At 44.5% G+C, this 27,216-nt stretch overlaps 4 protein-coding genes across 4 annotated transcripts; 3 read left to right on the plus strand and 1 right to left on the minus strand.

Moving 5' to 3' along the window:
* Nucleotides 1-1,677: 1,677 nt before the first annotated feature.
* LOC308304829 (TLC domain-containing protein 2-like) lies at nt 1,678-8,688 on the plus strand (the record flags this gene model as incomplete). The annotated part of the gene is made up of 5 exons (XM_080749458.1): nt 1,678-1,859; nt 2,748-2,830; nt 3,072-3,154; nt 6,924-7,147; nt 8,520-8,688. 5 exons carry the CDS (start codon nt 1,678-1,680, stop codon nt 8,686-8,688), a joined length of 741 nt encoding a protein of 246 aa, XP_080605584.1.
* Nucleotides 8,689-9,949: 1,261 nt separating this feature from the next.
* On the minus strand, nt 9,950-15,745 carry LOC308304830 (F-box only protein 40-like; the record flags this gene model as incomplete). Its single annotated transcript, XM_080749459.1, has 7 exons — nt 9,950-10,219; nt 11,062-11,413; nt 11,533-11,664; nt 11,988-12,274; nt 12,795-13,946; nt 14,960-15,023; nt 15,732-15,745. The coding sequence occupies 7 exons, from the start codon at nt 15,743-15,745 to the stop codon at nt 9,950-9,952; spliced, it is 2,271 nt and encodes a 756-aa protein (XP_080605585.1).
* Nucleotides 15,746-15,928: 183 nt separating this feature from the next.
* LOC308304831 (F-box only protein 40-like) lies at nt 15,929-23,610 on the plus strand (the record flags this gene model as incomplete). Its single annotated transcript, XM_080749460.1, has 8 exons — nt 15,929-15,946; nt 17,563-18,069; nt 19,070-19,678; nt 19,853-20,032; nt 20,438-20,679; nt 21,822-21,953; nt 22,417-22,732; nt 23,374-23,610. The coding sequence occupies 8 exons, from the start codon at nt 15,929-15,931 to the stop codon at nt 23,608-23,610; spliced, it is 2,241 nt and encodes a 746-aa protein (XP_080605586.1).
* A 1,795-nt stretch (nt 23,611-25,405) lies between these two features.
* On the plus strand, nt 25,406-27,167 carry LOC308304832 (uncharacterized protein; the record flags this gene model as incomplete). The annotated part of the gene is made up of 3 exons (XM_080749461.1): nt 25,406-25,553; nt 26,221-26,579; nt 26,886-27,167. 3 exons carry the CDS (start codon nt 25,406-25,408, stop codon nt 27,165-27,167), a joined length of 789 nt encoding a protein of 262 aa, XP_080605587.1.
* Between the last annotated feature and the right edge of the window lie 49 nt (nt 27,168-27,216).

The raw sequence follows: 27,216 nt of genomic DNA on the forward strand, positions 1-27,216 counted from the left end.
ATATGAGTAATGAATGGATGAAAAATACAATGGCAGCTAATTATATGTGCTGTAGTGTGTAGGGCCCCTGTAGCAGAATCAACATTGAAATTGTAATTTGATTTTGTCTCTATTAATTTATTGGACAATGAACAGTTGTGTGAAGGGAAGTCGTGCTTCCCATATGGGGCTTAAGTGGTTAAGATGATACAATTTCTGTCTGGTTGCTCTGCGTCTCAGAGGAGGACTGTGGACAGTTCACTTCAGAAACCTGACTACCGGTATCTATCAATGACATCATGTTTGGACCCGCCTTGGGTCTGACGCAGTGACTGGGGGGCGTGAACTACAGGGTTGTGCTTTCACTTGTCCGTCTGCTTTTTAAAGAAATGTTGGAATGTGTGCTGGCAGCATATGTTTGTTAAAGAGGTTGACCTCGCTGACCGAGAAATCTGAGCAGCCTAGCATTTGTAAAGGCTGTTTGTCTCTGACTGGCAGTTAATCAAGATAAGAATTCGCTGCGAGCAGGGTTCGAACCTGCGCGGGGAGACCCCATTGGATTTCAAGTCCAACGCCTTAACCACTCGGCCATCACAGCATATCCTACTGTACATAGTTACTGTACTTACTGTACTTCTGGTACACAAGAAGTGAGAGGTTTTCAGTATTTTTTTTTTTTACAGATGGAATGGAACAGTAGCCTCGTAAACCGCCCACTTCCGAAAAACATTCCTGGATTACGGAAGTTGGTTGTTTACTAGGCTAATGGAACAGCCTCCCAGCCATTCCCCATTCAAGGACATATGGCTGTGACAGAACAAATGTCTTGATCCAACACTGATAACGCAAAATTCTACAACATAGTTTTAAAGCCTACAAGTATATTTATTATATCATAATCAACATGATTATGGAGAATTTATTGTAAGATGTACAGTGTGCATTTTTGTTTTCTAGGACCAAGTACATAAAATTAACAGTGATAAAATTACAGTGTCAAGTCTTAATCATGTTCTTTGAAAAATAGATCAATCAAAATCTGCACTGAAGGAGAGCCATTTAATTCTCCCATGATTTGGTTTGGATGTTTGCTTCAAAGACAGGAGTAGGCTGTGATTGTACAAATCTACTTGCAACCTGACCCTAACTCACTATAACCCTTAACCTACAGTATGCTTATCTAGCATGATTATAACCCTAACCTCAAACCTGAGCCTTTACTACTCTGAAAATATGAAAACAATTGAGCACCAGTAAAATATAGTAAAAGCTCGGATGGAAGTGGTTTTGAAATAATATAAAGAATTGTCAAAGTAACTATAACTAATGTTTTTAAATAATTGCAGTGGAGTAAAAAAAATCATGATATTTGTCTCTGAGATGTAGTGGAATAGAATTAAGAGTACTGAAAATTGGAAATACTCCAATAAAATAAAATAAAAAGTACTTAGGTACAGTACTTGAGTAAATGTACTTTACTTTACACCACTGCTTATCAGCATGTCAGTTAATCACTTCAGAGCACGAAGGACCCGAGTACAACTTAAGGGGGGACTTCAGACACTGTTGACACACTGTTGTTGAGTCCAACCGCTTTAAATTGAACCTACTTTAATTCGGTGCGTTGTGCCTTAAATATGCAATTGAATTTCAAGTGAACTCTTCAGTTGTGCTCAACGACAGACTGTGGTCAGAACAATGGATTTGTGGCCATCTCTCCTAGTCACTGGTGGATCTGCATGCTCTTTCAGGCTGGTGAACAGACTCATCGGGTCATGCCTGCCCACACCAGAGCCGGCCCGCAAGAAAAGCTGGAGGTGGCGCAACATCAGCACCTCTCTGGTTCACAGTGCCCTGACTGGAGCATGGGCCGTTTCATGGTGCGTAAAAATGTAGGCTACAATCGATCAAACAGTGAAATCTACATTTATAGAGCATGTAAAAGTATATGTTATGTGTGAGAATTGTGAGATGCAGTTACTGTAGGACTGCTGTGCTGTCCTTTCTTGATCATAAGAAATACTATTGCATTTTGGGCATCATCCCAATCCTTTTTCTTTCTTTTTTTTCTTTTTTGTGTGTGTTTTACTTGAAAAACATATCACAAATACAGTACAATACACGACAATATTTCAATATAGGCCTACTTCAAATGCAAATGTAAGTACTATAGTATGGGCTACTTAAGTAAAACCTTATACTTTTATTTTACTTTTATTGAGTATTTCTATTTGTAATACTTTATACTTCTACTCCAATATCTCAGAGGCAAATAATTTACTACTACTACTACTACTACTAGATTATTAATACAAAACAAACATTAACTAAATAATTAATAAATCTAGCTGATAATAAATAATTATGTATATGCCTATAGCTTGCTTTAAGCTATACCGAGCAGCACAAAGTAGGCTAATTCATGAATTCTCACATTAACACATTACTTTTTATAAATAAAAGAATATATGTTTTCCACCAGACCACGGTACCACTGTTCAAATGTAAGCTAACAAGCTAACAAGTCAACACACTGAAGCCCCGAAGGTCTGTGACCGCGTCTACGGAAACAGTATTTAGGCTTTTTACCTAGTAAGCTTGGAGGTCTGCTATTTTCAGTGCTTTTAGACATTTCAGCCCCTGCCTCTCCAACATTCTCTGCACATCCCTGTGCCAGGCTATAGTTCCACTGTACTGTAGTCCAGATTTGACCTCTGTGATGATGAATGCTTTCATCTCTCACACTCTGTTTGACTCCACCTGTGCAGTTTCTACCTCCACCCTGAGATGGCCAAGGACCTGATCTCCACTCATTCACTGTTTTCTCACTGTCTGGTAGCAGTGTCTACAGGTGAGCTGGTTTAGGCCTACACAAATACATCATGATGAACGTGCCATTCACTGCACTGATCCCAGGTTTGAAGAAATTCCACCTGTGGAATAGATTATTTTGGAGGTGAAAAACACAATGTGGAAATGTCACGACAACATGTTGTGTATGGTGTCTATTGTAGAACAATCAAATATCAAACAGGTCACTGGAGGAAAATGTGAGTGAGGCCATTACATAACACATGCGATTTCTCCTTCAGGTTATTTCATCCATGATTTCTTAGACCTGGCTTTCAACGAGTCTCTTAAAAAGTCTTGGGAGGTGATGCTCCACCACTCTATGGTAATTATTTGTGTGTGTGTGTGTGTGTAAAGTTGAAAGTTTGTTTTATTTGACAGGGACCGTGCTCATTAATGGACATGTCAGTTTTCACTTCAATGTAAATGAGCCAGAGTTAGCCAGCCGTAGGCTAATTTTCATCTGTGGTCCCTGGACCCCCCTTGGTGGTGATCAACCCCCCAATTCAACCCTTGATGCTGAGTGCCAAGCAGGGAGGCATTGGGTCCCATTTTTATAGTCTTTGGTATGACCCGGCCGGGGAATTGAACCCCCGACCTCCCAGTCTCAGGGCGGACACTCTAACCACAAGGCCACTGAGCTGTGTGTGTGTGTGTGTGTGTGTGTGTGTGTGTGTGTGTGTGTGTGTGTGTGTGTGTGTGTGTGTGTGTGTGTGTGTGTATGTGTGTGTGTGTGTGTGTGTGTGTGTGTGTGTGTGTGTGTGTGTGTGTGTGTGTGTGTGTGTGTGTGTGTGTGTGTGCGTGCGTGCGTGCGTCTGTGTCTGTGTGTGTGTGTGTGTGGGGGGGGGTAATCTCCGTGGCACGTGGTCAAGTTCATACTGTCATGTTTGGGATTGAAAAATGTATTTAGCTACAGTAGAGAACAATATGGCCTATGATTGGTGTCTAGCAGTTCAACCTCTTGCTGCAGTCGGACTCGCATATATTGAACTAATTAAACTGAGTGACCCATGAATACATTTGTCCTCTGCATTTGACCCCTTCTAACTATTAGAATTAGCTGGCAGCCACTGAGCAGCTCTCTTGGACCAACTCCAGTTATAAAGCCAGTGCTTGGAGATCAGTGGCACTGGCAGTGGCAGGAGTATGTTCCTAGCATCATGCCAGCGAGGTCTTCTGGTGTGGAAGCAAACCCATATGAACTCATGGAGAACATGCTCAAAGTCAAACCCAAGACCCAAGACCTTCTAGCTGTGAAGCAGCAGTGCTTTGATTGATTGACTGAATATTTAATTAGACAGAAATCTAAAACAGTACGAGTACAGTCAAAACACTTTAAAAAAGTCCTTGCGGTCTTGTTTCCATTGGGGTCCTTGGTATTCAATTCATAAAGTAGCATCGAAAACATTCAATGTCATCAAAAACATTCAATATCATCAAAAACATTCAATATCATCAGAAACATTCAATAGCATCACAAGTATTAAACATTATATACTGTACAGTATGTACAGGGTATAGAAAAAAGGGTGGGGGTGGGGGTAAAGTAAACGCCTGTCTAGGGGAGAAATGATAACTAACACACACAAACTATATACAATTCCAGATATAGATATTCATAGTACATACTATGGAATATCTATGACGTTTTGTGTCTTTTTATGTATTTCTATGGGTCACTTTGTCCCTCTAATAGTTAAGTTGCTGATTTGACTGGAGAGGCAGTAAAATACTACCTTTCCACCATAAAAAACATGTAATCTCTAAGCCTATCACTTCACAGTCCAAGGTGAGCTGGGTAGTCAAATACACGTCTACAAAATGCTTTTAATCAGAAGCAACATGTGCTGTAGTTCAAATACAGTATAGCCTATATGAATGGTGACAACAATGTTCTCTTTTCCTAAATGTCTCCACTAGGCCTGATTGTTTTGGTGCAACCAAATGGTCAGCTTGTCCCGGTGCGCTTTGGCAGAACTACCCTACCAATGACCTGAGTGTTATCTTCTCCCCATGATATCATGTAGGCCTACATTAAAGCATAACCATCGCCACCTAGAATATTGTCTCAACGCCTATTGCCTCATCAATTGAGTCTAAGTCCATATTTTTTAATCTTTTAATATAGATATTTTTTGATTTACCAGAAACTAGTAGTTTTTAATCTGTTAAATTGTTAATGCACTCCCCCCTCATTTTGTTCAATTGTCTGTTTTAATGTTATCTGCTCCCTTTGTCTGCTGAATATTCTTTGTACGGACTTATACTGTTGTTCCACAAACTGTTGGAGATATACTATTTTTCCACTTGTCAAGTATTATGTCTTATAATTCCTAATATATATGAATTAAGCAAAAAAATCTAATTGAACAAAATGAGGGGGGAGTGCATTAAGAATTTAACAGATTAAAACTACTAGTTTGTGGTTTACAATCTGGTAAATCAAAACAATATCTATATGTAGCACCCCGGTACCATAGGGAAAGAAGTAACGGGGAGTTTGAGTTCGATACTTTCTATTTTTCACCCTGTATTTATATTATAAAACACAAGGCTCATTAAATAGACCACAGACCTATTTTAAATAAATGAACAGACCACACTTTAAAGGGTAATCAAAATTTACCCTTTTTTTTTACCCTTTTTTTAAATGTCAAATAAATAACAAAACATGAAATAGACATACATGAAATGAATGGTAAACCTTTTTAAAAGGAACCTCGGCTCTAGGCCTGATGCCTTTTGATGAAATCAAAAATAAGAGATTACTCTTAATTACCTTCACAGGAAAAACCCAAAATTGACTCGGCTTTAACCAATCACAATATCCAAAACCCAATTCTCAAAACCTTTCCAAAATAGGCTACCTCTTGTAAATTCCCGGTTTAAATTACTTCAACTTAAAATACCGTAGGAATTAACAATACCTTCAACAGTACCTACACAAAGAGGGCCCACACTTGCACGCACACACGCACACACACACACACACACACACACACACACACACACACACACACACACACACACACACACACACACACACACACACACACACACACACACACACACACACACACACACACACACACACACACACACACAAAACAAAAAAGGTGCAGGCCTGATTGATGATGGAATCCTTGTTGATGAGCAACCCTGTCCCTACTAGTCTCTGTTCGCTCGGGGAACAGTTGCTGGTGATATACTGTAATCCTCCCTTTGGTGAAAAGTTACAGAAGGCCCTACTCACAAACAGTTCCTGTTCGCTCTGGGGAACAGTTGGTGATGGGATGACAAGGTGTGTGAGGTGAAACAGACGGTGGGCAGGAAATATAGCCTACTCCCAATACAATCTGCAAAGTCAGTCTCGATGTCCTCTCGTCGATTAATCTAGTACTGGCTTTCTTATCACTTCACAAAACACTCAAAGTTACAAACTTACTGAGACTTATAAAACACTCATGTCACATAAACAAAAAACAAAACAAAAGAGTAGCTGCTCTGCATCAGACTAACAGCAGACTGCAAACATTTTTTCCTCTGTGTCTGATCAGAACAGGTGATTCTCCCCCCAAGCAATTATCCCTCTGCTCTTATATAACCTCTCTACCAATTGAGAATTCCCCAATCAGCAAGCTTTACCAATATTCAGAAGGACTCAGTTGCCTAGGTAACTAACTAGTTTACCCTTTGATCAGTAAACTCTTTGATCAGGACTAGGCCACTAAGGTTTTCTCTTCCACAGTCTCCCATGAAATTAACCCTTTAACACCCATGAGATATACTGTACCGGTATGCAAGTCTTTTTTACAAAACCTATTTATTCAGCAGTTCTATTTATTACAGACAACTATTTATTATACATTTTTAACTTGGTCAACTGTGTTAGTATGACATGAACTCTGTTTTAGAATAAGGCTAAGGGCATGAAATAAGCACTGGGCTACATATATTAAAAGTTAAAACATTTAGTTTATTATTTAGACTGTTTTTCGTCTCAGGTACTAGGCTGATTGATCCAGAATTCCACAGCACTCTCTTGGTGTGGATTGATCCAATATGTCCTATTGTACCACTGTGTACACACACAGGTGATCTCCTGCGTTGGCCTGGCGTTGTCCTCTCGTCTCTATGTGGGGTTTGCCGTGGTGTCTCTGCTGGTGGAGATCAACTCCATCCTCCTCCACGCTCGGCAGCTCCTGCTCCTGGCCGGACAGAGGAACCGGCCAGTGACCTGCAAAACCGCCACAACCACAACCACAACCTCACACCCCTCCACAGCCTACCGGCTCATCAGCCTGCTCAACCTGGGAACGTAGGTCACTGTAGGTCACATATATCAGTGGTTCTCAACCTGTAGGTCTGGACCCCCCCCCCCCCCCCACACACACACACACACACACACATAATATTTGGGGGTCCCCAGAGAACAGTGAATTGACTATTTAAGGAATTTTAAGACAGGAAGGAGAGAAAGGAAGAAAGTATGAAAAGAAAAGGCAATTATTTCATCAAAAGTCATCAACAAACTATACAATAAAAACTATTCAAACGTAGGCAAAATTGGTAAATAATATAAGAGGCAAAAATATTAAAACAACCAATTTACAAGTTCACACAATGCGTTGTGAGCTTGTAGATCCAATAGTTAGTTATCCACTTCCTCCCGGGGGGGAAATGTAGTATTTCAATTTCAGCCCAACCCAGCTGATTCGCTGCCCACAAGGAGCGTGTGAGCAATTAGGGGTTAAGAGTCTTGCTCAGGGACACACATCGACATTGCTACCATCCATCCATCCATCTTCAACCGCTTATCCGGAATCGGGTCGCGGGGGTAACAGTTCCAACTGAGACTTCCAGATTTCCTTATCCTGCGCAACTTCCTCCACTCCCTCTGGGAGTATACCGAGGCGTTCCCAGGCCAGTCTGGAGATATAATCCTTCCATCTGGTCTTCGGTCTGCCACGGGGTCTCCTCCCAGTGGGACGTGCATCGAGGACCTTCCTAGGAAGGCGCTCGGGGGGCATCCGTACTAGATGCCCGAACCACCTAAGCTGACTCCTTTCCAAGTGAAGGAGCAGCGGTTCTACTCCAAGTCTCTCTCGGGTGATTGCTACCCCGGCCTGTAATTGAACCTGGGATAACCAGGGGCTCTGGTTCCCTATTTTCACATAGTTTTCACATATTTTCGCATAGCTCAGGGGTAGAGAAACCGTTATTGAAAATAGCTCAGGGGTAGAGAAACCGTTATTAGAGCCCGAAGGGTTCCCAGTTCAAATCCGGGCTCCCCCTGAGTTAATGTCAAAGAGTCCTTGAGCAAGACTCTGAACCCCTAATTGCTCCTGGTGAGTAGGGTGGTGCCTTGCATGGTTTCCTCTGCCGCCGGTGTATGAATGTGTGTGTGAATGTAATTACACAATCTATGTAAAGCGCCTTGGATAAAAGCGCTATATAAATGCACCACTTATCATTTATTTATCTGTGGAACAGAGTCAAACTAAATGTAATGCAACTGACTCGGAATACATTTCCAAGTTCTAGTCACATGGGGGGGGGGGTCCCAGTTAAAATATGATTATTGGGGGGTCATGGCCTGAAAAGGTTGAGAACCACTGCACTAATAGTCATCAGCTCAACCAAGGCCAGAAATGTAGCCTACAGTATAACCGTCTCCATCTCAACCTCAGGTTCTTGACGTTTCGTGTGTGCACGTTGGGCTGGATGACCCGCTGGCTGGCCGCCCACGGCGAACATCTGCCCCGCTTTGTCCTGATGCTGGGGACCGTAGGCCTGAGCCTCATCACCACCATGAGCACTGTGCTGTTCTACAGACTGCTCCGGGCTGACATGTTCTGAGTGACACACGGACCATGTTCATTTAGCATTCACATTGATGAAGGTTTAAACCAGTGGTTCTCGACCAGTGGTTTACATATTGTGACCTGAATGATGTACTGACTGACTATGAAGTCAAGAAACTGAAATAAAATATTCATTTGTTAAGGAATATTGGTGGTGTGTAGTGTCATAGAGCAGTGGTTTTCAACCAGTGGTCCGGAGGGGGTTCCAGGTGGTCCCCAGAATATCAGGTCACCGTGGCTGTTTGGTGTGGCTTCAGTCAGCTCAGAGTAACACATACTAGAGGGTGTTCTGGTGTTCTTCAATGTAATTATGCTTTGGACGGTGATTGATTGAATACTTTATTAGACAGAAATGTACACCGCACAGTGGTACAGTATGACATTTTGGCTAAAGGGATTAAACAAAAAAGATCGGCGGACTTGTTTCCATTGTGGTCCTTTGTATTCAATTCATCATCAGAGCATCATTAATACATGGCATCAACAAATATAAACAGCTATATATACTGTACAAAGGAAATACACCTCCTTTCAAAGGGAAATAAAATTAGACCCCTTGTGACCTGATGTTTTTATTTTTTTTTCAGGACCAATTTTGAAAGAAACCAGTGACACTCCATCCTTTAATGGATAGGGTCAGGGCATTCCAAATTGTGGTGGCAGAGTTATAGAATGAGACTTTTCCCTGAATTTGGGGAGAACCTGATAGCGGTTGTCCCTTCTGGTGTTGTGGCTGTGGGTGTCACTCACTATTTTGAAGGTATTCGGGCACTGTCCCTTTGAGTATCTTAAATACCAGTCCCATTGACATATTTTGCTTAACCCTGTCTTCTACGCTGAGCCATCCCAAACTAGCAAAATGTGTTGAATATACTGTAGGTGGGTCATGGGGTTTGAGCAGAGTAGTAGTTGAATCAGTTTGTTTTGGGAGGTCTGAAGCTCCACTGGAACTACTCCATTTTCATCAGAAAGAAGAAAAAACACACTAGCTGACTCCTTGGTATGGTTACCAGAATGGTTGATACAGTAGCAATGAAAGCACAAGTATACATGGAACTTGTCATTGATGAATCAGACTGATTACCTGAAAGTACTGTATACCTTCTAAATCAATAAGGTACAGAAGCATAATAGCGTATTAACATCATACCATATGCTAGCTACATATGTAGCAGAAGTGATTCACAGCCTCAGCCTGATGGCCTAAAACACTAGTATCTCCCTTGAGCCATAGGGATATTCCTTTGAGTCAATGGTTAAGATATTGGACTCTCTCGTGGGAGACCCCGGTTCGAAGCCCGAGCGTTACACATAATTAACTTATCTGTCTGGAACAGCCCAATCAGAGAGGCTCCTTTGCATTGTGTGAAGGCGTGTTGGCCCTGTTTGACACGTGGCAGGAGGACGCGCTCTGTCCTGCTCTCTCTCTCGTAGTACGGACACACCTTCAGGTGTTCTGACATGGACGGCATGTCCTGGAAGGCCCACTTGTCCACGGGGGAGAAGAGGGTGCTGAACCGCCATACCTGAGAAGAAAACAGCATTAGAGCAGAGGAGAGGGGGTTACATACAGTAATACCAGTGGTGGAAAAAGTACTCACTTTTTTTTTTTACAAAAGTATCAATACTGCAATGTAGAAATACTCTACTCAATGTAGGAAAATACCTGAATTAAAAATGTACTTGACATTACTTTAATGTTGCATCAAAATGTACTTAAAATACCGAAAGTAGAAAGTACTCATTGTGCAGAATGTCTCATTTGTCATTTCAAGCTTCAAATGTATAAAAATGTGCAACTACTTTTTTCAAATAATTGTAGTGGAGTAAAAGTACAATATTTGCCTATCTCTATATGAGTCAAAGTAAAAGTATTGGAAAATGGAAATACTCAAGTAAAGCACGAATACCTCAAAATTCGAAATGTACTTAGTTACTTTACACCACTGCATACACTAATACAGCTCAGTTTCTGCCCGACAGTTACGATATATATAGTTCCATTTATCCATCAAAACATTATCTATTTTTATTTTTATTCATTTCCTTGCTTTTAGTTTAAATGTCATCAACTACATTTTACATATTGGTTTGGAAACATTTTCTGACAATATACTGGTCAAAACATTGGCTATCGTGGTCCAGGAAAAGTAAATTTAGTAGGACACGCTGTCATTATTCAAAATCAACACGTATCGCGATACATAATCGTATCGTGGCCTCTGTATTGTGATATGTATACTTATCGATCGTGAGGTTAGGCAAGTCAGGAACCATGCAAGGTGATAATGCATGCTCCACCCGGTTATGTAATACCCATTGTGTCTTATGATCCTGGATTCCTGGCAGTGGAAATATTTCAGTCTACCTTATGCTTCACCCTCCACTTGGCTCGTCCGTGGGAGCTGGTCTTCCTCTCCCAGTGCAGTGTGACCATCCCTCTGTCCTGGAGCAGAGAGGAGCACACCTCCCTCATAAGGTGGGACACCAGAGCCAGCTGGGACAGGGACATGCTGTCCAGGAAACTGGCCATGTGGCACAGCACCTCATAGGGCAGGGAGCTCAGAGAGTCCTGCCCTGCTCCTGCTCCTGCTCCTCCTGCCCTCCCAGCTCTCTTCCTCCGGGTGCTGGGGGGCTCTGTGGAGCTCGGGGGGTCCGCGGACCCCTCCTCTAGCAAGGCAGGGAGGACAGGACACAAGCTGTAACTGCTCAGCTCCTGGCTAAGAGAAGAAGCAGTGATAAGTCAAAGTAAGTGAAAAGGGAATAATTTTGTTGAGAATTTACCTATATAATAACGCATTCAGATGATAAGAAAGGAGGATCATGAGTTAATGCTCACATGAAATTAACCGTGGCCTTCTGCGTCGATGGCTGGAAGCGCCTCTGAGTGTAGGTGCAGCCCAGGTAAGATAGGGGACATCTCTGCTCAAACCAGCCATTCACGCTCATCTGTATATCACTGTGCACATTTCTAGTTTTATAGGAGGGGGGGGGGGGGTACAAGACCAAGATCAAAACCATTGTTCAGAGCTTTTCTCCACAAAATAGCATTGCCTCACATATTTTAACCAGTGTCTAACATTAGATGCATACTGAAGAGGTGACTATGTCAAGATGATCCAAAGCAGCTTTGTTGACAAGAATAAAAATAAAAATAAATAAAAAAGGTTTCTATCACACAAAGATTTGGAGGACCCCCAATTGTAACTCTGAGGACCCCCTAGGGGTCCCGGACCCCCTGTTGAAGACCCTTGATTTAGTGAATATATTAAGCGAGGAGTGGCATTCATCCACCTGTAGTGCTGGCCGTACTCCCGTCGCTGGAAGGTGTGTCCACAGAGGAAGGTGAAGGCACAGGTGCTCTTGTTGTGTATGCTGGTGACGCTCTCCACCTGCAGCTGGAGGTGCAGCTCCAGAGGCTTGCGCGCCGTCAGGTCGGCCAGAGCCATGTTGTGCCGGAAGGGGGCCGACAGGAAGCTGTACGTCTGCGAGCCCTGGTCAGATATCAGGGTGTCGCCCGATGAAGCCTCTGCAATGAGGTGTCCACGATGCTCCTTCTCCAGGCAGCACAGCAGGGACGCCTTTGGGGACCATTACAGTATGTCACAGTTATGAAGTATATCTTTGTACTGTGCTTTTTCAATTCATATTTAAAGAGTAAAAGAAGTCTTGGGTGTATTTCTTGAATATTTTGACCTTTACATCATTAAAATAGCATTTGTAATTAATAGAAGTCCACATAATACCCAACAGTTGGGGTTGTTTCTGTAACAAATCGGATCTCGGATTCGGTCCAAAACATTTCGGAAGCAGTCAGATCTCTTAACCAAGGTATCAGGTCAATTATGGTTTGGTCTGTCATTAAAATAATAATATAATAATAATAATTGGAAGCAATCAGATCTTAGAACAAACTTCATGGGTCCATTAGGGTTTAGGTCTGTCATTTTGGACCTGTGCATGAACTCATGAAGAGCTCTATTAGGGCATTGCTATTTTAAAACATGTGGTTGCTAGGGTGTGGTACCGTAGTAGGAAGTTGCTAGGTTGTAGTTGGCTGTCAGCTACTCAAACCAAGAGAATAAATGACAAAGCTTTCACCTGAACTTCCTCCCAAACAGGCATATTCTCCAAGGGCACTCCCAGGTCGCTGGTGTCCGATGCGACGCTCTCTCTCTTAATCAACCAAGGGTTGCGGCCGTGATCCTTCCTGGCGTGGAAGCTGGTGGGAGGTCTGAATGTGCGCACGGTGATGATCCTCAGCGGCTCCACGTGCCCGCTCCACCTGAAACCCTCCGTCGCACTGGTGGAGGTCGAGGCACACGCGTGTTCGTCCATGCAAGTTGACGTCTCTGCACAGTCGTCCTCTTCGGCCAGCGTGCTGAGCCCCTTCCCATCATCCTTGACCTCGCTCTGACCCTCACCCCCAGCACCGGCCTCCCTGCAGCCGCCCATCTCCATGGTGAACATTCTCTCATATTTGCTGTACTTCTTCAGATCATCAGCCGTCAGTGCCTTTGTGGCCTGGGCCTCCCTCTCCTCCTGCTCCGTCTCTCCCACTGCTGCTGCCGCAGCAGCAGCAGCAGCTGCTCTCTCCTCCGCCGCTCTCGCTGCCTCCGCCGCCGCTCTCTCCACCGCCCTCACTCTCTCCAGCTCCGCCCACCTCGCCCTCCTCGCATCCCTCTCCGCCCGCTCCTTCTCCAGAGCGGCCTTCTTCTTCTCCTTCTCCACCTTCTTCCTCGCCTCGTCGGCCTTCCTCTCCTCCTCCTCCTCCTCCAGCCTCAGGGTCAGCTCCGGGAAGAGCTTCTTCATCTCCAGGGAGTGGAAGAGCCTGTCCTGGTCCCTCAGGGACATGGCTAGGTCCAGACACTCCACCGGGCACCTGTTGTCCTTGATTAGGTTCCCTCGCAGCTCCGTGCTGGAGTGAGATTGGGCGTCCTCCGCCGGCCAGCGGTTCCACTCCATGGAGCAGCACACCACGCTGGCCGGGCAGTGGCGGAGGTGATCTGCCTGGCAAGAGCGGGCCATGGTGAGCGGGCAGCCATACTCGGCGTTGAGGCAGGGGACCCGGACGTTGGGGCAGAGCCGCTCGTGCTCCTCCTCCTTGCACAGGTGGTAGAGAGCCCCGCAGTGCAGGCCACACTGGGCCAGCGTGCAGGACACGGAGATGTCCACCTTCTTCCTGCAGTGCCGGCTGTAGCAGCTCTCACAGTGGGAGTGGAGCTGGGTCTTGGGGGCCCGCTGGTGACGGTTCTGAGAGAAAGACAGATACAAGACACACATTTTTATTGGATGACAAGAGAGAGAAAAGGTGTTTGTGTGTGTGTGTGTGTGTGTGTGTGTGTGTGTGTGTGTGTGTGTGTGTGTGTGTGTGTGTGTGTGTGTGTGTGTGTGTGTGTGTGTGTGTGTGTGTGTGTGTGTGTGCGCGTGTGTGCGCATGCGTGCATAGCCGGTCTTGGCCATTAGAATGTGAGGGACTTTTTATGGAATACATTCAATGTATATTATATGCTTGCTACGCATGCATGCGTGCGCTTTCTAGAAAATAAGGCAGGTTTTTCAAAATGTGGATCCATTCCATCAGCAGCATAATCCATAATTTTGAAAACATATAAAATAACATGTTTAATGGCTAAAAAGGCAAATCTTGTGTGCATGAAAGTAGACTTGTGCACTGGCATTACGCCTTATGCTATTGCTATAGTAGCCTACCCCTGATTTTCACACCAGTCAAGAGAGCAAGAGAGAAAGAAACATTTGCTTTCAATGCAGTCATATTGAATCTGTAATGTATTCAAGCTACATGTAGCCTACTATTTTTTAATTTTCCATTTCAAGCCTTTATTTATACTCAAAGGGCACTAAGGTTACAACATATATACACAGCAGAAGCAAACGATAGACACCACTAAGGCTACAGTTCACCAAAAAGTTGGGTGTTCAATGTTCATTCATCATGTGGAATCATTCCGATATACAGTATTAATATGCAGTAGTTAACTCACCATGTCCACAGGGTGGTGTCAGTATGACACAGACGTTAACGTGTCCTACAGGATTAAAATGACTAAAGAAAGACAATGGATTTGTTATTGAAATTATAACCCATTGCTCAATACATTAAAGTTGTTCTGTTGTCATATAGATCGTATATGACCAAGTATTTGAGCACTAGCGGGACAGAAGTCTTTTACCCAGCTGCCAATGTGGACATGTACCTCCCCTCCAAGTGGACAGGCTGGTTAAAATTAGATTAGCTGTGTCACCTCCTCATGCATGAGGGGACTCTTTCCCTCCAGTAGAGGAGTCAGGTTACAGACCAAGATGCCACTGAATCACGGGGCCACATAAAACCTAAGGGCCATGTTTGTCTATACTAATACTAATACTATTTCTATTAAAAGTTTAGTAGTTTATTGTATCATAACTGAGATGAGGAGCTTTAGTGGTTATTATTGAAGACAGCAGATTGCTGGGCAAGGTTGTTACAAAATGTTCTTCTCCTGAAGGGGGGCCAAATTTGACTGAAAATAACTGAATTTCAAATCTCTTCTAGGCTTTACTCAAAACCAAAGCGAGACATTTGCATGAAATAAATAAACCATTGTGACTGAAAGTTCTATTAGAAAAACAATACTGACTTTGACAGAAATTAGGCCATAGCTCTATTTATTTACATACAGGGTTTCAAATTATACTGGCAACATCCGGCAGAGGGCATAAGATGCACACACTTTTATTCCATTTCTGGGTTTGCTTTATAAACTGATACCCTGACTTCTGCTTGGCCAGTCCGGGTGAATTATCAACAACTCAGTGAAGCTTATTGCATGTTAAATGGGTCTGAAATAAGAGAAATACACTGTTTTAAGTGACAGTGTCTGGTAACCCAAACCTTTTTACCAAATGCTTTTCTCAGCTGGTACACAGATCTATTTATAACAGGCACACACACATTTGGTATTTTGGAGCGCAAGTGAAGGAAGGCACAGGATACACGTTGGAGGAACATGGTTCTTTCCTTTCCAATTTACCTACATATCGGTAGGCATATTAACATCTAACCAGTACTGTAGATTTGTTTTTTACTTATAGGGGAATGTATTCACAATGCCATTGTGTATTTGATTTATTTGAATTAACACCAGTGTGAGAGAATGAAACCCAATCTTGAATCTTGCCCTCTTTCTTCAGGACACTGTGGAAAGTAAGATAAACAAAGAACTTTGCTGAGGATGCATAGGAGAAGCCAGGTATGTCATTTTTATTTTTCATTTTTATGTATATTACACAATTAGCCATGGTCAATTAATGTTTGGAGTTTTGGACCATGTCTAGTACACAGTCACAGTCACACAGTCATAACTCATGTAGGCCATCTTATGTATGAAGGTTAGTTTTATATTAAATTAACACTCCGGATTTTGCGCATTTGACAAGGAGAAAAGACCAGAATCAGAATGTAGCTGGGACTGATTAAGGTGTTTGGTTTTAACGTTCTTCCTAAACGTAAGACTTATAAGACTATCAGGACAGTGACCTACTATGGTTAAAGTTTTCGTGTCCCCTTCAATGTTGTTGTATTCGCTACAGTGCATTTGCTCGTTCGTAGAATTTACCCATCCTCCTAGTCCTAACTATTAACATCCCGGTTTAGGCAAATTATGAGACATTTGGGCCCCTGGGCATGGGCTCGCAAAATGGCCAGCCACACTGACAGGGATAGGCTACACTGACTTGCAGACAACAGTACAATAATTACATTTACCTGTAAGGCAACAGAATCAAGGCACACACAGTATACACTATACACAATTAACTGCACTCTGTTGTATGATGGTGCCATGTGCCGGAATTAGCTGATCTACAAGTATGCATGCATGCATACATGCGCAATATGTATGCAGTTGTGAGCATACTTGTAGCTCAGCTGTTTTACTATGATGTAATTAGGTGTAAGACATTAAACACTCACTTGAATGGTATCATGATGGTTTGATTCTGGTATCATCTTCAAAGTGAATGTTTACACTATTCCTTCAGTTTCAGTAGGACTTCTAGGGCTCTGTTAGTATTGATATGAATGACTAAGCCCTTTAACAAGAAATGTGAATGTACTAGCCGCGACAATTCATGCAAAGGCTCTGGCCTATAGGGGCCCCTGAGCTCTCTGGCCTGCCGGGTCAGTAGGCCTGTTCGATAATCCACCACTGATTATTAGGAGAAGTGACTGCCATTAGTATATGGCTGATTTAATCTAACTCTAACTAATTGAACTAATTAGACTCTGAGCTATAGGTGTGACTACACACCTTTCGTGAGTTAATCAATGCACACTTGATAAACAGTACATTACATGCAATACAGTTTCTACATGTGAGACACACATATGGGTATTTGTGGGTGTGGCCTAGTCTGCCATTGTCTTGGAGTTGCACACAACACAGGTATCAGCATTGATATCGTGAGACGGATCGTATACATTTTATTTTCTGTCTTGCATGGCGCAAAACTATGGTACCTGCAACATGAAAACTGGATGTCCAAATATTCGTTTTTCAAGCCACAAAAAGGAGCCAAATCGTCACAAGACGCACCTTTGTCTGTGCCTCCAACACACTCAAGTGATGTTGATTTCCTTCATCTATTTGCACTATAGGGCCTGATGTCACTGTAGATAAAATATGTTTTGTTCTCTGTCTCTCCGACGGCATTTCTGTCTGTCTGGTGATGGTGACTGAACAGTTCTGAGCATAGGAGTATAGGCTTCTGTTCTGAAAATATGCATTAATAAACCTGCTTTAAATACAACATTCATGTCTGTTTTCCCTCTCTACGTCTCTGTCTTTCTCACTCTCGGGACCGCCAGACTCGGGCCCCCAAGACCCAGCTCCATTCCCACTGTGAGAGCTGCCACAGTGTCCGCTGCAAGGAGAAGGTGGTCATCTCTGTGTCCTGCGCGCTGACCCAATGCCACCTGTACTGCGGCACTCACTACCACCTGTGCAAGGAGGAGGAGCACGCGCTGCTCTGCCCCAACGCCAGTGTTCCCTGCCTCAACGTCGAGTATGGCTGCCCGCACTCCATGCCCCGGTCCATGCGGGCAGAGCACTTGGCCAGCTGCCCGGCCAGTGTGGTGTGCTGCTCCATGGAGTGGCTGCGCTGGCCCACGGACTACACGCACCCACACAACACCATAGCCCTGCAAGATAATGTTCTGAGGGAGAGTGCGGGAGAGGCAGCGGAGGCCCTGGACCTGGCCATGGCCCTGGAGGACCAGAGAGAGCTGTATGGCCGGCTGAGGATGAAACCCCTGTTCCCGGAGCAGATGGACGACGACGACGACGACGAGGAGGAGAAGAGGAAGGAGGAGGCTGTGAGGAAAGAGGAGGAGAAGAGAAAGGAGGAGGAGAAGAGGAAGGAGGAAGAGATGGCGAAAGAGAACGTGAGGATGAAGAGGACGCCGAATGTCGAATTGAATCTAACCATGAACGGTAAAGCTGCAAACAAAAGTGAATCACAATCACAATATATACACAATATACCAGTAAGACACCTAAGGGCCCTAAAGGGCGAGTTTGCACCATGTCTTGGCCATCTGGCCAAAGGGATTTGGTTCCCCTGGCATCACAGTGATCTCAATATATGGCAATAAAAGGGATTTGGTTCCCCTGACATCACAGTGATTATATATTGTCATTCACAGATAGGGACTTAATATTGATGACATCAGGGATCTCCATATATGGTCATAAAGGGATTTGGTTCCCCTAGCATCACAGGGATCTCCATATCTCCATATATGGGCATAAAGGGGATTTGGTTCCCATGACATCACAATGATGTCAGAGCGTGAAAGTCAATCAACAAAAAAGACAAGCGTTATCCATACATACAGACAGATACGGTCAAGATGTGACGGTTCTGATAGTAAACTGCGACCTACGGTCGCAATAAGTCCTCGGTGTACATTTATTAATTTCTACATGCACTCTCAGAGTTAACAGTGAGGATTTTACTATTTGTATATGTATATATAATACATACACATTACACCAGCATACTACGTATATCGAATTACTGTTCAATTCATCACTGTATGTAAGGTTTATCCTCTACTGCTGCGTTGCACAATTTGTGTGTTGTGGCCTAAAACCGACTCACAAGATGCTCTGACAGGGTTGCTGGCAAAGAGGAACGTTATTACTGATGGAAATATTATTATGAATATGAATATATAATACTATAATACTGTGACTGTCTATATATAATATTGTTTGTAAAAGTCAACCAATTGATTTCCATGGTTCTACTGTCACTTGGCATGTCTATTTCACTATATGTTCCTCCATCCTTGGTCTCGTGTAGGTCCAGAGCGTCGTCCACTCAGAGAGCCGCAGCCTGTTGTCAGTTCCAGGGAGAATTCAGGCAGTGACGAGAGCAGTGCAGGGAAAGAGGTAGACAAGGCCAGACAAACCCGCACTTACAACCTGATGGAGAGGATGTTCAGCATGGACAGAGGTCAATGTGCCATTTCTGAGGCAAACCTCGAGGAAACAAAGGCAACGACGAGTGCAGGAGGGGAAAGGGGAAAGGATGTACAAGAGGAAGGCAAGAGAAAGGGTGAGGTGAATGCCGGAGGTGCCGCGGCCACTGCCACTGCCACTGCCACTGCCACTGCCGAACCCCACACCTGGTGGCAGGACCAGGAAGGGGCCCCTGCCGGACCCGACCCTCCACAGGGCCAGGAGGGGAGCCCTGCCGGACCCCACCCCCAGCAGGACTCAATGTCCTCTCCGTGGCACGAGGGGGTCCTGGAGCGCCTGGAGCAGACACTCTCCCCGCACGAGTACAACATGTACCTGGTGCATCATGGACGCATGCTGCTGCACTTTGGGCAGATCGAGGCCTGCACGCCCAGAGAGAAGGACTTTGTGTACGGAAGCCTGGAGCCTATCCCTGTCCAGACACTGTGCACGTTCAAGGTGTGTGTGTGTGTGTGTGTGTGTGTGTGTGTGTGTGTGTGTGTGTGTGTTTGTGTGGTGGGAGTGTCAAGTCCCGAAGGATTCTATTTTGTTTTGCATTGTTCTATTTGGTTTTATGTACCGTCCGTCACTATTCTGTTTAATATCATTCTATTCTATCCTATTTTCCTCCAGGTCCCAACCAGCTACCGTCACAAAAACCGGGTCCACATACTTGACAATAAACAGAAGGCTAAGACGGAGGTGAAGGGCGTGGATACGTCTGACCTGGCACAGAAGCAGGACGACTGGTACATGGATGAGGTTGAGTCCGCTCTGCTGGCATACGCAGAGATGGAGGCCCTGGGTCATAAGGTCAGAGAGAGGTTGAATTATTATAGATATCCTTTTTATAAAAACAAATAACTAGAAAGATGCAATTCAGGGAAATTGCGAGTGACTATTAGCGGCTTGTGTGGGACAACCAAATGGATGTGTGTACAATGACAACTAATAAGAACAGATTCATGAAAGAAAAAAAGAAGAAAAAAAAAACATTCGACCACAACAAATTGCTTAAGTAGCAATAGGCTTATGGGTTCTACTCTATGCTATGAGGGCTGCTGGGGTCTGCTGGGGAAAGTCGAAATTTCTGTAATTTGGGATTATTTGGGCTTGCATAGTACTAGTGTTAGTGTTACGATGGATGTACACTGTACAGTATATATATTTGATTCCTGTTCCATGGTTTGCATTGATAACTATTGATTATGGTGGCAGATCAGCCATCCGGAAGGCGTAGACGGTGCCTACGTGAACGAGGGCACCCAGACCCACTGGTTCCGCAAGGCGCCGTTCAAACGGAGGACAACCCTGGCGGACATGGCGGCGGACAAGCCACTGAGGCTCCGCCTCAAGCTGCACGCGGACTGCATCAGCACCAGGAACCACAGCGGAAACTCCGGCTTCACCTTCCGCTGTGGAAAGAGCTTCCATCGCAGGGAGCTCCCAGCACACTTCAGGTGAACTGCAGGGGTTCTCAACCTTTTCAGGCCGTGACCCCCAAAAGAATCATATTTTAACTGGGGACGCCCCCCCTACCCTGACGAGCACTAAGAGTTGAGGCATTAGATTTTGTATAACACGGTTCTATTGTGAAAATAGCCGCTCTACATGCTCACAACGCCTTGTAGAGCAGCTATTTTCACAATTTCTGCCTCTGATATTTGATCATTTGGCCAATGTTTAATTTGTCATTTTAGAGGTATTAAAAAGTCCTTCAATTGAACAACAGAAATGTGCAGATACCCTCTATACACTTACACTTTATGTTGGTTTGTTTACTGTTGAGTGAGAAAACAATGTTGCACATTAAATGAATCATGTGGAGACCCCCCAAAATAATTTGTAGATCTGCTATTTTTGGGGAGTGACACCATCATATGATAGACTTTATCCTATATTAAAACTAGTTTATGGGGCCCAGACGGCCAGCGTAGCAGTCCGGGCACCTAGGCTCTTAGGTAGCCTGACAGTGTGCTGCGGGTTCGAGCCCCGATCCCGATGTCCTTTGCTGCTTGTCACTCACTCCCCATCTCTCTCTCCCTCTTTCCTCTCTAACTACTTCACTACCAATAAAAGCACAAAAAGACCCCCAAAAATACATACCACTCTTTCTTTCTAGTTAATAATTATCCCTAGAGTTATATATCATTTTCCTCTCTTATTCTTGCATTATGGGTATATTTGATATTGTTTTCCTGCCATCTGAAATGTCCCATTTCCCATTCACGTTCCATGTGATGTATAATGAAGTTTCAGTATGCAAAATCTTTACAGACCTGGGGATGTGCTGCTCAGTGCCTCCTTGCTTCTGAATTTCTCTGGAGCATACAATTAACTTTTTTTACCACAAGAGGGAGTACTTCGCATATAAATTCAAGTGTCACATAAGAGCAAACTGTCTTAGCAGAATCTCTGATATAATATTCAAACTAAAATCTTATTTAACATAAACATTTTGATTATTCCCAAAGTAAAGTCTCAAATGCACATAAAGTATATTTTGCGCACACTTTAAAAAATATCTATTTTCCATGCATTTGCAACAACACGAATACACTGTCACTCAAGTACTCATACACTGTCTCTTGTAATTGTCCAGAAATGTACACAGTGAGATCCAGATGTGTCTCAATAGCTGGTTTGAGGAAAGGTGTCCCCTGGCGTACCTGGGCTGCACCTATAGCCAGAGGAGGTTCCAACCTTCCACACACGAGGCTACTGTCACCTACAAGTGAGTAAATACTGTAAACTCTGACACTCACAAATCCACATTGTCATGCTCACAGCATGTTCAAAACTCAAGGTCGCGCTGAAACAACAGGGACTGACACAATATGTCCATATATGGGCATTCCCAGACCCAGAAATGGGCTTAATATTGATGACATCAGGGATCTCCATATATGGGCATAAAAGGGAAAAGGACGGAATACATTTGCAAGTGTGACTCGCATCACGACAACCACACTGGTTATCATGTGACTGACACTCCATATATGGGCATTCCCAGATATGGGCTTAATATTGATGACATTAGGGATCTTGGCCATACAACAGTCTAAGACTATATATTTTGTTAGCATTTGTGTACTTGAACAATTAAAACAAATCTTGAATCTATAAGCAACCCTACAGTATATATGTTTACATTAATTCAACAACCTTGACGCCATCATGCCTTTTAACTCCTCCAGCAAGGAGCTCAGATGCTTCAACCTGCGTCCCGTCCTGCCCGCCCTGCTAGAGAAGCAGGCGGCACCCAGCACCCAGAGGAGGAGAGCAGGCAGGGCAGGAGGAGGAGCAGGACAGGACTCTCTGAGCTCCCTGCCCTATGAGGTGCTGTGCCACATGGCCAGTTTCCTGGACAGCATGTCCCTGTCCCAGCTGGCTCTGGTGTCCCACCTTATGAGGGAGGTGTGCTCCTCTCTGCTCCAGGACAGAGGGATGGTCACGCTGCACTGGGAGAGGAAGACCAACTCCCACGGTGGAGTCAAGTGGAGGGCCAAACCGGTGAGGCCTCCCCCCTGGTTGTATGGATGGACTCTTTATAAAGAGCACTGACTACACATTAAAACCCTATGTTAATCTAGTGTAAGAATTTACCTGTAAGGGTAAAATATTTTATGGTAGAAGTACCAGTAGAAGATCTAGCACTACAAGGCTACTTGTTTTGAAATCTACTCAAAGAGTATACTCTGGGTTACATGCATCGTTACCTGACCATAATCATTTCAAAATGAATACTACACATTACCAACCGATCCCTCTTCAATTCAGTGATGCTCTCCAAGTAATTTCTTTGAGAACGCTTTCTTTAGTTTACCTTATGATGAAGGATTGTACCTTAACTAGTAAGACGCCTCAGGGCGACAAGCGACGGTCACGCCATGTCTTGGCCATCTGGCCAGTGATGTATATCGGACCAGTTACCCATATAATGAAACCCCTGAGAGCCCAAACATGCTTACTCAGTTATTTGTAATGTGAAAGTCCTATGATGTCTATGACATCTGACATCATACCCAATCACAGTAAGAAGAGTACTTGCAATTAGTTAATTTCCACATTTGGCATCGCTGCAGTTTTAGCATAAATGAGTGAGTACCTGTAAATGGCCCATGATTTCCTATAATCTCCTTTCCTCTCACCAGGTATGGCAGTTCAGTCACCTGTTCTCCCAAGTGGATTCGTGGCACGTCACTGACATCCATTATATGTCATCCATGTCGGCACATCTTAAAGTCTGTCCTTACAACGAAACCTGCCCTCGTACGGAGAGGATCCCCCTGCCGGGCATGAAGAACCAGCAAACAGACAAGGAGAGACAGACCCTGGTCAAACAGTTCAGTGGAAGCAATATGCATTGCCTGTATGGTGACCGTATTTAACAAAACAAATGGAATACACAGATTAATCATAACTCCCAATGCAAGAGTGTTTACTATATTTGGGCATTTATGCCTTCTTCAGACATAAAAAACAAACAAAAAAAGGGACATTGCTTTGGCAGTTACATTGCAGTGTGCAATTTTGAGTGTCTCTATTTGGAATGTTTTGTTAGTGTTACTTGTATAATAAGGGGGACTGCGGTAGAGGTACTGGGCCTGGTGACTCTGTCCATGGTCCTGAAAATGTGTTCATGCTATCAGAATCATTTGAGCCTATTATACAACAAGTACAAACAGAACAACTCCCAGAATATTTTTCTAGCCTTACAGTTAATTGGAATTATATTCACTTACTCAGCAATTCATCTTGCATTATTAAAGCTGCAGACTGATCTTATTTTAATGAATGAATGAAATGTTGTTTAAAACCAATCTGTTATTATCTGTACCGTATATTTGTGTTGATACAATAGTGCATCTGCAGTGGCTGGATTGGAGGTTGTCTTCTATGACTTCCAATGAGACATTTAGACCCTATAGGGTAGGACTATTGGTTGAGTAATACTGTCTGAAGCTGATTGTGTCTGCCTTCAAAATAAAAGGGTGATTGTATGATTGAGAGGATGATGATGATGATTACTAACTTATTATGTAACCTACAGTATAAGCCCAATAATACATATTGTGTTTTATTAAACAGAGAGCGAGAGAGAGATAGAGAGAGAGAGAGAGAGAGAGAGAGAGAGAGAGAGAGAGAGAGAGAGAGAGAGCTACTGGCTACACTAACAATGTGAGTTAGGTTCAGTTGCTGTCTAAAAATATATCAAATTAACAAGGCCCCATTTTGCTTAATTGGCATCACGTGTTCTTCTAATCCTACTGGAGGGGGAAAGCAGGCCAGCCTACATTTAAACACAAATTACTGTAAGTGACCATTTGCCCATGGCAGCTACCATAGGCATAGGCTATACATTTAGGCTGACACAAAAAAGCTATCAAATTACCATGGAAGACCTTCAATTTAAAGGAGGCTTCCTCCTCCATGCTTCGAGGCATTGTTGCTGGCATTCATGAAAAATGTACTCTCTCTGCCCCCAAAGAAAGGTGTGTCCCGTTCCGAGGTGTCGCCTGACAAAAAAGGACAGATCTACAAGCTAACAACCTATTGCACCGCGACGAGTTGATGTTTTGTGCATCTGTTCTGTTCTTTTTGAGACGCGACACCGCCTACCGGTGCCTCGCGGACGGCAACCAACCAGAAGCATAACGAGAGATTTCTTTCGACTCTGCAGCGGTGCAGCCGGATCGGTATCACACTATCACATCACATGCGAGCAAAGAAACCGAACCAGGCATTCTTCATTGCACTGCGGCTGTTTTATTTCGGTGCTCTCTGCTAATATCAAGGACAAATCAAAAACCGTGGACGAGGAGGGAAGGTAGAACGATGGTGCTGAAGCCATGAACAACGCTCTCATCGCAGCCGAATATTATTAAGGTAAGTAGGCCACGCAGTTTTCCATTTCACAAACTTATCATCACACGAACAATAGCATTGGTTGTGGGAAAAGTAGCTATTTGAGAAAAATCGTGTGCTTTATATTTCTTTGTGCATTAAAACTTAAACAAAAGAAAACCATGTTTACACCTTAACTGCGCACTTTTGCCTCCGTTCTGCGATAATAAATCATAGATCATTATAATAATCTTAACATTTTACCTATGACAGTACAGTACCGCCACTACCACAGCATTTCCTCCATCCATAGGTGGTGTTGTTGCGTGTGAAATGGCCATGGAGACCATGGTGATGGGGAGTCAGAGGCTGCTGGGCCAGCAGCTGTTGAGTGTGCAGAGGGGCATGACCTTCCTCCAGCAGCAACACCTGCTCATGATCACCGGTCTGCACATGGAGATAGCACACCTGAAGAAACGCTGCCATGGTCAGTCTCTCTCTCTCTCTCTCTCTCTCTCTCTCTCTCTCTCTCTCTCTCTCTCTCTCTCTCTCTCTCTCTCTCTTAGTCATATTCATCCATTCTATACTAATATCGCTCTCTCTCCATATGTCTTTCATGTGATGTATTATTTTCTCTCCATAGAGCTTAGCTGTGAGCTGAACTCCAGGTGTTCTGTTCAGAGCGCTGCAGGTAAGACTTTGCAACTCGATATGTCAGTCAGGGAAGACAAGGATCCTTTTAATCGGATAGGATAGACAAAGGGAGAAACATAAGAGATATATCCCCCAAATATACATCATGGTGCTTTGAGGACACTAGCTGGAGCCGTCATCCAGTGTCATTTTGATTATGTATGCATGCACCTGGCGGTACTCTAGCACCTCAAAGGCATTAAAAGCAAAACTTCAGACCTCTCAAAACAAACTGATAAGGTTACTATGCTAGAGTGGGAGTCCAGCAACAGCAGCAATCGGCCTGGTCTTCAAGGGGGGGGGGGGGGGGGGGTGCCCATGTACCTGTCCTGTTTGACTACTTAAAAAAAGTTTCACTGATCTCATTCCCCCCAGATTCGGCCCAAACATGGGGATGAATAAATAGTACTACCCCACTCACTCTTGTTTGCATGTGCTCCCGTGGCCCACACGCCTCTCAGACGATGAGGTGAGGGGGCTGTCGGTGCGCTGCGAGGCAGCGGAGCAGCTGCTGTGGGAGCGGCAGGGGACGGTGGCGGCTGTGCGCGGGGAGCTGCGCGCGGGCCGGGCGCGCTCGTCAGCGCTGGGCCGCAGCCTGAGGGAGGAGGAGCGCCACTTCCTGGACGAGCTCCGGCGGCGCAGCCACAGGATCGCCTCCCTGAGCCGCGACCTCCAGCGGCAGACGTCGGTGGCCGCCGCGCTCTCCCAGGAGCTCCACAACACGCGCATCCAACTCTACGAGCAGCGCAGCAAGGGCAGCGTGTGGGAGGCCAGAGGAGAGACGGGTGGAGGAGTAGAGGAGGAGGAGGACCCTTTTACTGTAAATATCACTTATTATCTGTTTTTTTCTGATTGTGTTATGAAGTCTTTTCTGCATAGTACCGTTTTGTCTGTACATTTAATGTTTTCATGGATTGAGTACAAAAGGAATGCAAACAAGCCATTGCGCTTTCTTGTGGTCTAAATCCCTTTAGTTGTATCTGAACTATACTGTCCTGTACTATTGCAAACTTCTAATAAAGTATTCAATCAAAAATCAATCAATCAGGAGGAGGATGAGGAGGAGGAGGAAGGCACTGACTCCCGGCTTCTCTCCCTGCCTCCTCTGGCGTCTCCTCCTGGGCAGCAGGAGGGCAGACACGCACTGAGGAGCGTCAGGGAGGAGAGGGTCAGGGCCTGCGTTCCGCGGGAGAGCGTGACCTCGCCACAGCGGCCGCGCGACATGCCCGACCCCGCCCTCTTCCTGTTCCCACTCCGCTACGGGCTCCTCCGCTGGAGGAGACGGGTCCAGGAGGAGGACCAGGAGGAGCAGGAGGGCCTGCCGGAGGACGAGTGGGAGGACATGGACGAGGGCAGGGTCCCCAGGAGGGTGGACATGGGCGGCGGCGAGGGCGAGACGGCCCTGTGAGCCGCGCCGACGCTGTCTTCCGATTTGATCACCACTGCCTGTTTGATCC

The sequence above is a fragment of the Nannobrachium achirus genome (assembly GCF_963921795.1).
Source record: "Nannobrachium achirus genome assembly, chromosome: 19".
Lineage (NCBI taxonomy): Eukaryota > Metazoa > Chordata > Actinopteri > Myctophiformes > Myctophidae > Nannobrachium > Nannobrachium achirus.